The 16,470-nt window shown below is 38.4% G+C and overlaps 1 protein-coding gene and 1 non-coding gene across 20 annotated transcripts in view; both read left to right on the top strand.

The window, feature by feature from the left end:
* The window catches only part of Usp54 (ubiquitin specific peptidase 54), a 137,018-nt gene that overhangs the window by 107,670 nt on the left and 12,878 nt on the right, over positions 1-16,470 (top strand). For 12 of the 19 annotated variants that reach the window (XR_007108708.1, XM_047552328.1, XM_047552327.1 and 9 more), the window contains 8 exons: positions 156-326; positions 3,009-3,140; positions 3,315-3,695; positions 3,919-4,150; positions 6,340-6,473; positions 9,123-9,290; positions 12,215-12,334; positions 13,565-13,757. Coding sequence is in view for 18 of the 19 variants with exons in the window: in XM_047552328.1 (XP_047408284.1) it covers positions 156-326; positions 3,009-3,140; positions 3,315-3,695; positions 3,919-4,150; positions 6,340-6,473; positions 9,123-9,290; positions 12,215-12,334; positions 13,565-13,757 (1,531 nt within the window). In the remaining variant the exon portion in view is untranslated. The other 7 variants (XM_047552335.1, XM_047552333.1, XM_047552346.1 and 4 more) reach the window with 5 other exon arrangements.
* LOC124986009 (U6 spliceosomal RNA) lies at positions 4,367-4,469 on the top strand. The gene has a single exon (XR_007108926.1). It is a non-coding gene; the product is annotated as a U6 spliceosomal RNA (small nuclear RNA).

Here is a 16,470-nt window from a genome sequence, read left to right as displayed (position 1 = left end):
TGGAATATCTGGAAGTTAGGAAGAATGACTCTATATCATTCTCACCCTTCCTTCTAGGAAGTTCTTGCTTTATGGATCTTTGTTGTATCAATTTCTTTTCCTCTTCTGTCACTGTCTTTCCTCACTTTTGCATATGTGTCTCCTCCTTCCCTTAGGGAGGGAGCCCTCCATCTCAAGTGACACTCGAACAGATTCCTCAACGGAGAGCTATCCCTACAAACACTCCCACCATGAGTCTGTGGTCAGTCACTTCTCTTCAGATTCTCAGGGGACAGTCATCTATAAGGTGGAGAATGATTCCATGTCCCAGAGCAGTCGGGACACAGGTAGGGACTTATACAGAGGACCCTTCTTGCCTGATTCAATTCCTGCATAGAAGGTCTCCCAAGAAAAAGAAACTGAGGCAAGTCAGAAATGTTTGTCATGCAGGGTGGAAAGGCATAGAACTTTGTTGGGTAATTGAGTGGGATGCAAGGAAACACAGTTCTGAATGAACAATGATGCTCCATTGCACATACTTCCGTCAGCAACAACAAATCAATAAGGGTCATTGTAATATGATTGTTGATGTAATTATCCTGAAGTCCATTTCTCTCCTGTTACCCTTTTGAATCCTGTCCTTCCTCTTAGTGCCCAATTAAACCCTGTGATCTTCTTATACCTCATGATGTTCTCATGTAAGAAGAGAAAGTATATTTATGAGAAGGGGACACCTGCTTCTGTCCTTCAGATGCAAAAGAAGAAAAAAGATAACTTGCTTATCATTGTGCATTCCACACAGAGAACATTCTTAAATTGTTTTATCTGTTGGAGAGTGTACCTTTGTCATTGGAGGAAATCAATGTAGTGCATAGAAGGAAGAAAGAATAGAGAGTGAATCCTGAGATGAAAAGTTCATTATGGGAGATAGAACATCTGAGACATAAAACAGTGCCCATATTCTTAAGAACTTTGGGAATTTGTGAGTTTCTGGCTTTATATTGGGTTATATTTTGTGTCTGACCTTTTTTAAATTGAGAATTTCAGACAGTCATATGTGTATATAACAGTATACTGCCCCTCTGTGTACCCATCACCTAGTTTAGTAATGATAACTCATGACCCATCTAGTTCTACCCACTTTCCCCATTCCTGAATTAATTTGAACCAAATCCTAAGCATTATATTTCTTCCATAAATTGTTTCATATGTATTACTAAAACATAATGAATTGTTTTTTTATACAAACCATTATTATATTAAAAAAATAGTAAAAAAAAAATAATAATGAAGGCTAGGGATATAGCTCAGTGGAATAGTGCTTGCCCAGCATATGTGAGGCTCTGGATTAGATCCCCAGTACTGCACCCCCACCCCCAAAAAAGATAATTCCTTAAAACCACTAAATAATCAATGAGTGTCCAAATATTTTTTTGTAAATGTCATAATTTTCTAATTATTTGTTTCACATAAAATCCAAATGAGATCTGTACATTGTGAGGATTTGAGTCTTTTAGGTTACTTTTAACTTATAGGCTTTGCCTCTGTTTTTTCCTTGTAATTTACTATTGAAGAACTAGGTATTTTGTTCTGTACATTGCTCACATTTTGAATTTTGCTGATTTCATCTCTATTGTATACTTTAACTTTTTCTCTGTCTCTTATTTCTTGTAAATTCATAATTGGACCTAGAAGTTGCTCAAATTTGTGTTGGATTTCTTTTGATGACTGCTGCATAGATGGTATTAGGTGTGACCATAAGACCATATTTCTGAAACAGTGAACCAGGGAGATGCCATACCAATGATAAACAGGTTGCTTTTTCTAGGAGAGTAAGGTTAAAGGTTTGGTTAGGGAATGCATCTATTGGTTTAGCATTGTAAGATTTAGTAGCTCCAAGTAATTTCCTCCTTCCTTAATTCCTTTTTTGTCGACCCAAATACTGCAAAAGAACAGATTAAAGCAATAAAAGAATACATGGGGCAATTGGTAGAAAATAAAGTATCCATATCACTACCTTGCTAATACCTGAATATCAACAAGGATTTTCATATACTAACATGAGAACAAATTTCTATTAACTTTCTGTGCATTTGAGAAGCAAGGTGGTTTTCTCCAAGGATGTCCTCAAACTTAATTCACCTTCTGGCTTTCAGCAGCTTAGTTAATTATATCCTTTAGAATCTGATCTTTGTTGTCTAATCAAAATCATACTGAAGACATTTGTGTACTGTGGGCATGAAGCAGGGCAAGTTACATAAAATAAACCAGCCTCCCTGGGTTTCCTAATAATTACTATTAAGGATTTATGAAGTATAATTTCAGGGTGAAGTCAGATCTGGCAAAGCATGGATTGGAGATGAGAATGAGAATTAATCAAAATTGAAATGTCTTTTTATTTTTTGAAATGTCTTTTAAAATGATGCACATTTAAGGAATGTTTAGAACTAGGTCTTAAAGTTATAAATAATCAGAATTCTAGTGGTCAAAGGCTGGGACCCATGAGATAATACCAAATGTACTAAAATTCAGTCTTTACTTAGTATGTGTTGCCAAATAAAAACTCTTCAATTTATGATATATATGTATATATATGTACGTGTACACACACACACACACACACACACACACACACACACACATGACATTTTTATATAAGCTCTAAAACTTTTACCTTTCAAAATGTACCATAGTTTGAGGTGTAGCAGGTAGAGTACCTGCTTAGCATTTTCGAGGCTCTAGGTTTGATCTCCACCCCATAGAGGCAAACAAAAAATTACCAAGCGTGTATCTTTAGTCCTTCTGGGTCACTGGAAAGATTATGAGTGTGGTTTGAGCCTGGTAATAGTTCAGGAGACATTTTACATTTGAAAGCTGTCATTAAATATCTGAGTTTCTCTCATTTTTCTAGAAAGATTCTTACTCTTAAATCAGATAGCTTTGGCCACAAATGCTTCGGATCTGTGGCACTGCCATGGGGGTTGGAGGTCACTCAGATACCAGCTAACTCCATTTCCTTGTTCTTTCAGGACACCTGACTGATAGTGAATGTAATCAGAAACACACATCTAAGAAAGGGTCCCCAGTAGAGCGCAAGAGGAACTCTGGCCGTCTTAGGAGGAAAGGTGATGAGCCACAGGCCTCAGGATATCACAGTGAAGGCAAGCTACTCTGCATTGCTTCTCATTTTCATTTCCTACCAAACTTATATCACATTCAGACTGTTGGTTTCTCCTTTCTGTTCAAAGGGTTTTTCCTTATTTTCTGGACTTTGGGATCTGGGTATCTGTAATCACTTTAAACATCTATATTTGTTTCATTCTTTGTGTTTTTAGGAGAAACACTGAAAGAGAAGCAGGCTCCTAGGAATGCCTCCAAATCATCCAGCAGCACCAACAGGCTAAGGGATTTTAAAGAGACAGTCAGCAATATGATTCATAACAGACCATCCCTGGCTTCTCAAACCAATGTAGGATCTCCCTATGGGAGTAGGGGAGGAGACCAGCCTGACAAAAAACCTCTTAGGAACCTGTCTTTACACTCTCGTGATTGGGAAATAGAGAGCACGAGCAGTGAGTCAAAATCCAGTTCTTCCAGCAAGTATCGTCCAACATGGAGACCCAAACGGGAGTCTCTGAATATTGACAGTATTTTTAGTAAGGACAAAAGGAAGCATTGTGGCTATACCCAGCTTAGCCCCTTTGCTGAGGACTCAGGTGAGGAGATAATTAGGGAAGAATGGGATTTTATAATAAAGATGATTTATGTATTTTTAAAAATCTGGTTTTCTGATACACCTGGCAAGGAACATTTTTACTCTGATGTCAGGTTTTTGGGAATGTGAGTTGAATGAATGAGTGGTTGGAGGGAGGAACAGGTCTTTATGTAGGCAGATGCTTAATCTACCTCCTTTCCATACTTGTTCTTTGATTGAGACAGCTAAAGAATTTATACCAGATGAACTAAACAAGCCACCTGCTTACAACACTAAAGCTGTTGGACCAAGCCCCCAGTACAAGCCCTGGGGTTCAGCAAGGCCAGGCTCTCACCTTTTAGAGCAACACCCTCGCCTAATCCAGCGAATGGAATCTGGTTATGAGAGCAGTGAGAGGAACAGCAGCAGCCCTGTCAGCATGGATGCAGCCTTGCTTGAGAGCTCAAGTATCTGCAGGTATTATTTGGACTTTGAATAGGTGTTGCCCTTGCAGCAATGTGAGCTTTCCTTGGAGCTTTCAACCATGGTTTAAATAAATTGAGAAATGGGCTTTAATATTATCTGTGTGCTCTATCAACTTTCTATAGCAGCAGCACCCTCTGCTGGCAGAAAGAACAAAGACACTTAAAAAATGAGAGAGCTTTCAAGTATTAGATATAAAATAATTCCTTAGTGTTTACTTCAGCAACATATGTACTAAAATTGGAAGAATACAAAAGATTAACATGGCCCCTTTTGCAAGAATATGTAAATTTGTGAAATGTTTCATATTTTTCTGGGCATGGTGGCTCATGCCTGTAATTTCAGCAACTCCGGAGGCTGAGGCAGGAGGATTACAAGTTTGAGGCCAACCTCAGGAATGTAGCCAGTCCCTAAGTAATTTAGTGAGAACCTGCCTCAAAATGAAAAGGGTTGAGGTTATAGCTCAGTGCCAAAGTGTCCCTGAGTTCAATTCCAAAAAGAAAACTAAATGTTTGAAATTTCTCCGATATGTAGGATGAACAAGTTTTGAATCTAATATATAATAATGAGAAATATAGGCATCAGCATTGTACTGTTGGGCTGGAGTTGTGACTCAGTGGTAGAGCGCTTGCCTAGCATGTGTGAGGCACTGGGTTTGATTCTCAGCACCACATATAAATGAATGAATAAAATAAAGGTCTATCAACATCTAAAAAATATATTTTTTTCAAAAATTTGTTTTAGTTGTCAATGAATCTTTTTTTTATTTTTTTATTTATTTATTTTTATTTATACGTGGCGCTGAGTATTGAACCCAGGCCTCACACATGCTAGAATGTGTTCTACCACTGAGCCCTGTTTAAAAAAAAAAAAAAACCCAAAACATTATACTGCTTATAGAATTCATGTCACATGACATCTTAGCTGCTCTTGGCACAAAAACAAGAAGAGAAAATATGTAAGATGATGGATATGTTCATTTTGCTTCACTTACAATAGTCTTATTACCATCTATGTATATCTCATAATTTCCTATATCTTGAAGATATAGAATTTAAAAATGTATTTAAAAATTGTTTGATAATTTTCAATGAAGGAATCAATTAGTAAAGCACACCTTTATATTTCTGTCATCCAAGAAAAAAACCGACGATTACTTATTCTTGCTTTCTAACTTGGGAGAATTTTTGTTTTGGTTTGGTTTTTTAGGATAACTGGGGATTGTGTGTTTTATGAAGCCAGTGACATTCATAATCCTATAAGATAAAGGTGACAATTTAAATAGAGCTCATTGCACCCTACTTGTAAAGCAGTTTGTTCTATGTGTTTCTGATCTACATATATTGTTTTTACTGAGTTGCCGCAGAGACAGTTTTCCTAATAGTATAGCTGCTCTGAAAGGAATGAGTATATCTTCTATAAGGGTGCTACCACATCCTCATTCTTTCCCACTCTTCTTATGTAGGCACAGGACTCTATTCAGTTTTGCTCATGAGAAGATGCCACAAAAATTTAGTAAGATTGGGCTGGGGATATAGTTCAGTTGTAGAGTACTTGCCTAGCATACATGAGGCCCTGGGTTTGGTCCCCACGCACACCATCACATGGAGAAAAAAGAAAAAAAAATTTAGCAAGAAAAAGAAAGATAATATATAATATGAAAAAAATATATATAATATATTCATTAATTCATTTAATAGATTTTGAATGTCTACTCTGACAGTATTTATGTTAGATGCACAAGATGTGAATGAGTTAAGATAAAATGGAGGAAATGAAGAATATTTCAGTTTCCAGAAGTAGTTTAGCAGATGCTCGTGTGTGTGTGTGTGTGTGTGTGTGTGTGTTTTATGCTAGGATTGAACTCAGGACCCTATGCATTCTAGGCAAGTGCTTACTATTGAACTACAACCCCAGCCTCCCCTCGCCCCCCCCCCTTTTTTTTTTTTTTTTTAAGTTCTCGAGAAGGGCTCTTGCTATGTTCAGACTGTCTTTGAACTCCTAGACTCAGACAGTCCTCCTGAGACAAGCTTCCTGAGTTGTTGGGACCTCAGGTGCATGCTACCATACCTGCCTCTCAGAAATATATTAGTTTGATGTTTCATTGTAGGAATTTAGTCTTAGGGATATTGCTGGTAATCACCCGTTTGGTACTTCTACTAGATTCTGGTTCTTTTTTGAAGGGATCCAAGTACTAAGAGATCAGCTGGGTTAGTCCCTTCTTGGCGTCATATCCCAAAATCTCACAGCAGTAGCATTCTAGAGGTGGACTCCACAGTATCCATGAGTGGCTGGACAAAGACTCAACCTCTTTCAGGTAAGCAGAAGGACAGTGGATTTGGAGGACTGGATTTGAAGATTAATTCTATTTGGGGAACAGCCTTACCTGAGTAGATTTGAAATTAGAGGACACTTTTAGTTTGTGTGCATGTATAAATATGCAACAACAAATTCCACATATTTACATCAGAATGTAAATATGAGGTTTTCTAGCTGTTCCATCATTGGATTTATCTATTTTTTGTTTTCTGTTATGACTTGCCTCAGTGTTTCTACCTTGGGGAGAGTACTTGTGGGAATAAAGGGAGAGAAATTTGCTAAACAGCAGTAGTAACAACTCCATTCTTAAGAAGAATAAATCCTAGTGTTTTCCTTGGTATAGGGGCAGCTTCATCAGAAATTAGTTTCTTGTTGATTAGTACTGTGAATTGAGATACAGAAAGGACATGTAGGCTGTGGGCAAAACTGTGAAATAAGTGATTCAAACTTAACATTGCCCCTGCCTCTCTACATCCTAGTCTTAACTACCAATCTCTTGATAGTTACTGAGGGTTCTTAGAGGTGGTTGGATAGGGGGTGTGCTGCAACATTAATAAAAACGCATAAACCATTTTAGCTTTTTAATATGTGTACTGTAGGTTGCTGACATCTGGTAAGCAGAGTAATACCTATAGAGTCAGATATGTCAGGAATACTTGGTTAGAGTAAGTCAGAGACCAGTAGAAGAAATTCATGCTTCCCAGTGAAGTCACACACTTGGTTTGTTTATTTCCTACATTTTAATTTCTTTCATGTTGAGTGACTTTGTTTTAAGAAACGTGATCATACACGAGCATATTGCCCTTTTTTTCTCTTCAGATAGTCAATACCTTTCCAGTACACTAAAGAGTGAGTCTCACAATTTCCCTAATAATCTTCAATTCTGGACCAGGTGCATAGAATCTGACAGGATTCTATAACTGGTAAAAAATACTTATCAAAGAATTATGACAAAATTCTTCCCATAACATATAATTTCACCATCCTTTTTGTATAATAAGCCCTATGTGTCCCACAGTTTGATCTAATCATTCTATAAAGGCACTTTTTATCTGAGGACTGAACACTTACAAAAAATAAAAAAACTACAGTCACATGCTTTTTCTCATGTGGAAGCTAGAGAGGAAAAAGGAAAAGAAAAGTGGGAGGGATCTCATAAAAATTGAAGAGAGATCAGTAGAGTAGAGGAAAGGGACCAGTGGGAGGTAGGAGGGTAGAGAAAGGGGAAATATTGAGGAATGATATTGGCCAAATTATATTGCTATATTGTGTGCATGTATGCAACACAAATATGCAACAACAAATTCCACAATTATGTACAACTATAATGCAACAGTAAAAAAGTGAAAAACTATATAAGTAAATCAAGTGCAATAATTTATTAACCTGCTTTTTGCCTCCTGAAATTGAAGGGTATCCGTGTTACCATTATGTTATATATACTTCTATCTCTTTTTCTATGCTTACACAAATACATAGTTTAGGGATATATATATATATATATATATATATATATAAAAATATAATTTTTTGTTCATTTTTTATAGTGCTGAGGATCAAACCCAGGGCCTTTTGCATACTAGGCAAATGCTCTACCACTGAGTTATACCCCCAGCCCCTCACCACCATTAAAAAAAAAAGAACTGGTGCATAATATCAGAAATTCTTAGCCAGGTGTGATGGTGCACACCTGTAATCCCAGTGGCTCTGGAGGCTGAGGCAGAAGGATCCAGAGTTCAATGCCAGTCTCAGCAATGGTGAGGTATGAAGCAATTCACTGAGACCCTATCTCTAAATAAAATACAACATAGGGCTGGTTGAGCTCCCCTGAGTTCAATCCCCAGTACCAAAAAAAAAAAAAAAGAAATCATACTGTCCATAGTACATATTATGTATATTATTATACATATTATTCTGGCACTCAAAGTGACAGAAACACTTAATTTATCATGGAAATTATTCTAAATCTATGAACACTTATGCAGCAGAGTTTTACTACTGTGGATATTTTACAAACTCATTAAAGAAAAGATAGAAATTAAGGGTGAGAAAATAACTTGCTTAAAGCTCTGATAGAGTGCTCCTTACTGGTTAAGAGCATGGATTACGAATTTAACCTAGTGACTTGAAGTCCCTTCTTTTTTTTTTTTAATTTTTTTTAGTTGTAGATGGACACAATACCTTTATTTTATTTATTTTTATGTGGTCCTGAGGATCAAACCGAGTGCCTCACATGTGCTAGGCAAGTGCTCCACCACTGAGCTATACCCCAGCCCTTGAAGTCACTTCTACCTTTTGCCAACTGCGGTACTCTTTTTGTGATTCAGTTTTCTCATTCCTAAAATGGGGTAAGAGAATCTACCTCATCAGTTACGACAATTAAATAATATGTAAAAGTGCTTAAAACAATTCCTGGTACATTGAAAATGTTTAATAAATGTTAGGTGTCGTGTTGTTATACCAAGTGTTCAAATAGTTTTGTTGTTTTGCTGTGATTTTTATTATTCAGAGCCCAGAATATGATATGGAAATCAGTATCCAAAACATTTACTTCAAATTGAAGGGAAGATGCCACAGTACTCATAAATTTAGCAGGTGCTTTATCTTTTTTATAGAAATGTTGATTCATCTTTTGCTTATGTCCTAGCTGGGGAGGTATCTTCTAAAAGTGAACTGGATGAATTGCAGGAAGAGGTGACCAGGAGGGCCCAGGAACAGGAACTTCGAAGGAAACGGGAAAAGGAATTAGAGGCTGCTAAAGGGTTTAACCCTCATCCCAGCCGCTTCATGGACTTGGATGAACTGCAGAATCAGGGTAATTATTATGAGAATTAGGTTGTGGGTAATGGGAACAGAGAGAAGAAAGATCCAAGCTTGTAAATTCCCTGTATTCTCTTTAGCAGTTGCATTTTTTTTTTTTTTTTGCGGTGTTGGGGATTGAACCCAGGGCCTTGTGCTTTCAAGGCAAGCACTCTACCGACTGAGCTATCTCCCCAGCCCGCATTTTTTCTTAAGTGAACCATTCCAGTGAAAGTTAATTAAAGTAAGAGGTGACAAGCATATTTATTAGAGTCAGGTACTGATTTGGGGCGTGGATTAGAGATAGTATTTTCCATGAACATCTACAGAAGGTATAAATGAAACTAACCTCAATTCAAAAATGGCAAAGAAGTGAGCCACACTGACATTGAGGGAAGTTCTGTTTGCTGAAAAGAAACATACCCTGGAGATAAACCTCCCCTGAAGCTTCAGTAGATGTGTCAAACAAGATCTGAGAACCCAAAGCCTAATTATACTTCTTTTTTCTAATTTACTATTTACAGTAAATTTATATGGTACTGGGGATTGCATTCTATCAATCCCCAGATGATTATATGCTATCAGTCCAGAAACTCTTGCATGCTAGGCAAGTGCTCTTCCATTGAACTGCATTCCCAGCTCCTAATTTACTTTTTTTTGTACCAGGGATTGAACCCAGCGATGCTTAGCCACTGAGACACATCCCTAGCCCATTTCATTTTTTCTTTTGAGACAGGGTCTCACTAAATTTCTTAGGGCTTCACTAAGTTACTGAGGCTGACTTTGAACTTGTGATCCTCCTGCTTCAGCCTCCTGAGCCACTGGGATTACAGGTGTGCACCACTGTGCCCAGCCTTATTTTTTATTTTGGAACAGGGTCTTGCTAAATTCACCAGGCTGGCCCCAAACTTGCAGTCCTCTTGCCTCAGCCTACCAAGTCTCTGGGATTACAGACATGCTCCATTGTGCTCAGCAACCCTACTACCTTTTGATTCAAAGTAACTGTCATGTATTTCCCAGGCATTATGTTTGTTTTAAAATGAGTTTTAAATACCCAAGTCCTAGCTGTGCATAGTGGCACACGCCTGTAAGCCCCAGTGGCTCAGGAGGCTGAGGTCAGAGGATCGCAAGTTCAAAGCCAGCATCAGCAACTTAGCAAGACCCTAAGCAACTCAGCAAGACCCAGTCTCTAGATAAAATAGGGCTGGGGATGTGGCTCAGTGGTCAAGTGCCCCTGGGTTCAATCCCTGGTACCAAAATAAACAAACAAATAAAAATGCCCAGTTCTTTAGCTGACTCTGTATTTAGATAGTCTTTTCTTCCATTTTGACCTTTAGCTAAATCACTTTGGTGTCCCAAGTTTATATTATTACTGAAAGAGAGATCTTGTCATCTTTCTCCTTGTCTTTTCCCTCCTGTATCTGTTGAGCAGTACAATTTAGAGGGAATCTCCCTGCCTGTTTGTCAGGTCTTCATATATTTTGGTTCTCCTGAAAGAAGGAATGAAGTACTAAGATCTTGGATGACAAGAACTTAAATCTAGTATAGTTTGCCTAGATCTTTTCTTTCCCCCTGTGACTTTGTGAAGGCTTAATCTGAATCCCAATTATTGGTAAACCTAAATAATAGCTTTCAATCAATTAATGGTTATGAGTGAGTAGAAGGCAAGGGTGTTAAATAAACTTGAACATTCTTTTAATTTTTTTTTCAGGCCTGTGGATCGAACACAGGGCCTTGTGCATGCTAGGCAAGTGCTCTACCGTTGAACTACAGCCCTAACCTGCAAACTTATTATTTTTTTTAATGGCTTTAGCTACCACCTCTAATTATAATGGTTGTGTAAATTCACTTGGTTCCAAATACAATGAAAGAACTTTGGACCTGGGGATGTGTAAAACCACACTTCTATTAATGAGGTGAAACCTGAGTGCCAGTTTCTTCAGAACTAACCTGCTCCTTCCACTGTAGTAGTGGAAGTACTTTCTAAAAGTCAGGATGAATGAGAAGTGAATTTTAGGGGTATGGAAGAGCTTTTCTTACCATTCCAGGTAAGTAGACATTATGGAAAATAATGATTAAGCCCTGCCCTTGAAAATGCTCAATATCAATCCCAATTGTAGGTGAACTTAAATTATGGTTTTCTATCAGTTTATGGTTATGAGTGATTAGAAGACAAGGGGGTAAACAAACTTCAGGGTTTATTTATAGAAGTTGCCTTTACTTATTTCCTGGCCTTTTCCTCTGGTATTATACTTGGACGCTTTTGCACCTGCTTTGAAACTCATCCACAGGAATATCCTCAGCTTGCTATACGGGAAGGTGACTTTTGGGGGATAGTTTTGGTGAGCAAGGGCATGGTAAAAATGCATACTTAGTAGTACTGATGAAAGGTATGTCTTTGTAACAACAAATGCAGTTCAGTTGCCATGGTAGGAACTGTAGACCCCCTGTACCCAAGAGTTTTGCTGACTTTCTAGTTTAGGGTGATGCAGAGATCACTGTGAATTGATGCAAATATGGAATACTCTCTGTAAACTAGTGAAGCCATCTGTGTCATAACAGCATTGGAAGTCTATGGTGTTCTGATACTCTGGCAAGGTGTATCCTGTAACACAGTTCAGTTTTAGGCACAAGAACTCATATTGCTGGTATAGACATATTTTGTTCTTTCATGGCGGGATTCCCTGAGAGGTCTTGGAGTTGGAACATGTGGCTGGCAATGAATGATATGCCTCTCTTTCAGGACCTTGGAAGGTCTTGGTTAAGGCAAAAATGGGTGTCCTACTTGTTTCAGGGACTTTTTAATAGTAATGGAAAGTTGGAATAAGGGTAGACCAATGACTTGGCAACAAAGATCTGTGTGTACCAAAGGGAGACCACAGTACATAGATGAAGTTGGAATTAATTATAATGAAAAACAAAAAGTACTGGCCCTTTCAGGGAGGAGTGACGGCTTTGAGAGGTCTCTGCAAGAGGCAAATTCAATGTTTGAAGAGTCGCTGCATCTGGAACAAAAGGGAGACTGTGCTGCAGCTTTGGCTCTTTGTAACGAAGCTATCTGTAAGTAACTCTAACTGCTACGGCTATGGCATTTTTTACTAACTTCATAATAGGTATTACTGTTGTCACTCAGATGGCTATAAAAATAATTTTTATGTTTCTTTACTCTCACATTTTCAAAGTGAGGCCCTTTAGCTACTTATGCCTTCAGATTCCTTCCTTCCTCCCTCCCATCCTCTCTCCCTCCCTCCCGCTCCCTTCCCCACTTCTTTCCCCTCTCTTTCTGTTTTTGCTACCAGGATTTGAACCCAGGGGCACTTTGTCACTTAGCTACCTCACTAGCACTTTTTATTTTGAGAGAGAATCTTGATAAATTGATTAGGGCTTTGCCAAGTTGCTGAGGCTGGCCTTAAACTTTCAGTCCTCCTGTTTCAGCCTCCCAGATTGCTGAGATTACAGGTGTGTGCCACTGCTCCTGGCATCCTTCAGATTTCTAAATGTGCCTGGCATTGTAACTGTGGCCTGTGGATATTTATTGGAATACCCTCAGCAGGAATCCACAGGTGAATTCTCCAACTATGCCTACCTTCTTATCTCAAGATGAAGTTAGACTTCAGATAGCAAGTTAGTCTGCTCTTTCTCTAGTCCATTGACTAGTGAGTTGAAATTTATGGCAGAAAAACTTAGTAAATTGACCATGACTTCCCAGGCTTGTAATTTCCCACTGCAATATTTGATTCTTTTTGTTTCTCCCTTGCCTTCCTGGTATGTAGCACTGTGATGTTACAGTCAGGAAATAAAGTTTAGAATTGGTATCTGATTTAATGTGACCCACATGAAGCTGTGCTCTGTAAAGACATATGCAGGTTTGGATCTTATTTCTGCTGTTGGCCATCAGAGAGGGGGAGTTGGGAGCAGTGTGTGGAGACCAGAGTCAAACAGGTCAGTTGGAAAGGACAAGAGTGGCAATCTCTGAGCACTAGTTTATCTTCCTGATTTGTTTTAGTTGGGGTGTGTGTGTGTGTATATGCAAGCGTGCACGTGGGCGCGCGCACGGTGTGTGTGTTTAATAATTTAACTTCTTTGGCCTCCATGGCTTCCATGTGTGTTCCTTTATAGCCAGAGCCAGCTCTGTGCCCCTGGACAGTGTATGCATGGTCCATGCCTTGCATTCCTGCTGCCTATTTTGTTTTACTGCATATCTTTGCTTCTTTTTGATTCAATTTTGTTTGTTTTATTTTTGTTTGTATTTTGTGTTCTGTTTCTGCTATATTTTCTTTTGCATTTTAGCTAAACTAAGACTTGCCCTGCATGGTGCCAGCTCTAGCACGCACGGCAGAGCCCTAGTCGATAAGAAGTTGCAAATCAGTATTCGAAAAGCACGGAGCCTGCAGGATCGCATGCAGCAGCAATCATCGCAGCAGCCGTCACAGCCCTCAGCCAGCCTCCCATCACAGGGGGGGGCCCTCCCTCAGCTGACAAGGTAGTGCTTGGGAATCACATGAGTTTATAGATGCCAGGGGAAGTGACCATGTGTACTCCATAGCAGAAGCTGTCATTGTCTTGCTGACTACAGGGGAGAGAAGTCTGTTGAAAAGATTTTCTTCTCTCAGGTCAGACATACAGTGAAAAGGTTATTGCACTGCTGGTCCTTTCCTTAGTAGTTCCTAAAAAGATGCAAAAGGTACAGCATAACAAATAGAGCACTCGGGGCTAGGGTTGTGACTCAGTGGTAGAGCACTTGCCTAGCATGTGTGAGGCACTGGGTTCCATTCTCAGCACCACATATAAATAAATGAATAAAATAAAGGTTAAAAAAAATTTAAAAAACAAAAAACAAATAGAGCACTCACCCAAATTTCTTGCCAGTGAGTTTTTCTCTGGACTTGTGTAGCACAGTGTTATATTTGTATGTATTACGTTCTTAAACATGGCAATCTGGGTTATATTTCATGTTGCAATAGCAACTGCATTATTTATTTTGGAATTTTGTTGCCTCCTGTTCTTCATGGAGGCAGAAAAAGTGATTGAACCAGAGAAAGACAAAGATTGATTAGGAAAGAAGTCCTAGTATCCATTGGTATAATTCACACATTTTAGCCCTTAAATTTGATGTTTAATTAGAATAGATGAATTTAAGTAAAAATTAAATTTGTTAATAAGTTTGAGTAGTTTTCAAAATATAAATATAATAAAGGCAGCTAACTTTTTTTTTTTTTTTTTAATGTTGGGGATCAGACCCCAGGGCTGTGCACATGCTAGCCAAGTGCTCTTCCACTGAGCTATACTGTACTCCAGCCTGCAGCCTGTATTTTGTGAACATTTGCCTAGGGTTCAGACCTGAGCTAGGCACTTTATGTATTTTATTTCATTATCACAATAACCTCATAAGATAAGGACTTTTATTTAGCATTCTTAATAAATAAGGGGACTTGAGCTCAGGATAAGTAAGGATCTATTACTTGGCTGATAAGAGTAGAAGTATAGCTGGGTATGGTGGTTCATGCCTGTAATCCCAGTAGCTCCAGAGGCTGAGGCAGGAGGATCACAAGTTCAAAGTCAGCCTCAGCCATTTAGTGAGGCCCTAAGCAACTCAGCAAGACCTGTCTCTAAATTAAAAAAAAAGAAATACAGAAATGGACTGGGGATGTGGCTCAGTGGTTGTGTGTCCCTGGGTTCAATCCATGGTACAAAAAAAAGAGAGAGAAGTATAGAATTCAAATTAGGTCTGTTTGATGCAAAAATGCATATTATTGACCATTATGTAATACTGCCTTTTATGGCTAGATTTTTCCATACAAGTATATGTTACAAGAGTGACTGGGTATCTAAATGTACCACAGTTTATAGCATATAGGTTGTATACACCTTATCCAAAATACTTGGGACCAGAAGTGTTTCAAATTTCAGGGTTTCTTTCCCAGATTTTGGAATATTTGCCTGGACTTTACTGGTTGAGGATTCCTAATTCAAAAATTCAAAATCTGGGAAAAAAAAAAAAAAAGCCAGATATCTTGGCACTTGTCTGTAATCCCAGCAACTCAGGAGGCTGAGCCAGGAGGATCTCGAGTTCAAACCAGCCTCACCACCTTAGCGAGGTCCTAAGCAATTTAGTGAGAACTCTAAATAAAATGTGAAAAAGGGCTGGGGATATGGCTCAGTGGTTAAGTGCCTCTGGGTTTAATCCCTGATACAGAAACAAAATCCTGCAAGAAAACAACAACAAAAAACTGTGAAGTCCAAAATACTCCAGAATCCAAGACTATTTCAGTATCATGTCTATACAAATGGTTTCAGATTTTCAGAGCATTTCAAATTTTGGATTTTCAGATTAGGGACCTGAAAATCCAAAATTTCACACATTTGGGAAGGCAAAAATCCTCATTTTTCAGATAGGGATGCACAGGTTGAGCATCCATAATCTGAAAATTCAGAATTTGAAAGGTCGAGATTTTATTTAAGTGCTTGTAACATTGCATTTTTGGGGGGTCAGAAATATAAAACAATTAGTGAGAAACCAACTACAGGCAGTTTATCTCTGTTCCCATTTCTAAATCTCAAGAGAATCATGGTATATTACTTTAAGAAAACATCTGAGTGAGTAATACAGTGAAACCCAGGTTATGAAAACAAATTTGAAGTAGTTGATTTGTGTAATCCCATGAACCTGAATCACCTGTAGTCCGTATTCACCTGTAGCTTCTTGCTTCCTTTGGTTGGGCTACCTCATAGAACCCTACACAGCATTTCCCTCCTTGTATAGCATCCTGGATTTTTGCTGTTTGGTATGAGTGTTTTTCATCCTTTGCTTACCTTCCGTGTCATCTGCATGTGAGACTAGCAATTTTGATTTTTAAATTTTCAAATAGAATGTGTTTGGAATGGGACTTACATGTAGTAAGGAATATTGGCAAGGACTCTACTTAATATTACTGTGTGTGACTCTGGTGAAGGATTGATATTACCTGTTTATCTATGTATGAGTGGACCATGTGTCTTTTCTTTTTTGTAGACCTCTAAATTGACTACTTGTGCTTGTCTTTCCATTTCTTTCTTGCTCTCATTCTTTTTTTATTTTTTATTTTTTGGTACTGGGGCAATTCCCAGCCCTTTTTATTTTTTATTTTGAGACAGGATCTCTCTTAGTTGCTGATGCTGGCCTTGAACTTTTATCCTTCTGCCTAAGCCTCCTGAGT

This window comes from Sciurus carolinensis, chromosome 5 (assembly GCF_902686445.1).
Source record: "Sciurus carolinensis chromosome 5, mSciCar1.2, whole genome shotgun sequence".
NCBI lineage: Eukaryota > Metazoa > Chordata > Mammalia > Rodentia > Sciuridae > Sciurus > Sciurus carolinensis.
This window is presented reverse-complemented; position numbering and strand designations above follow the sequence as displayed.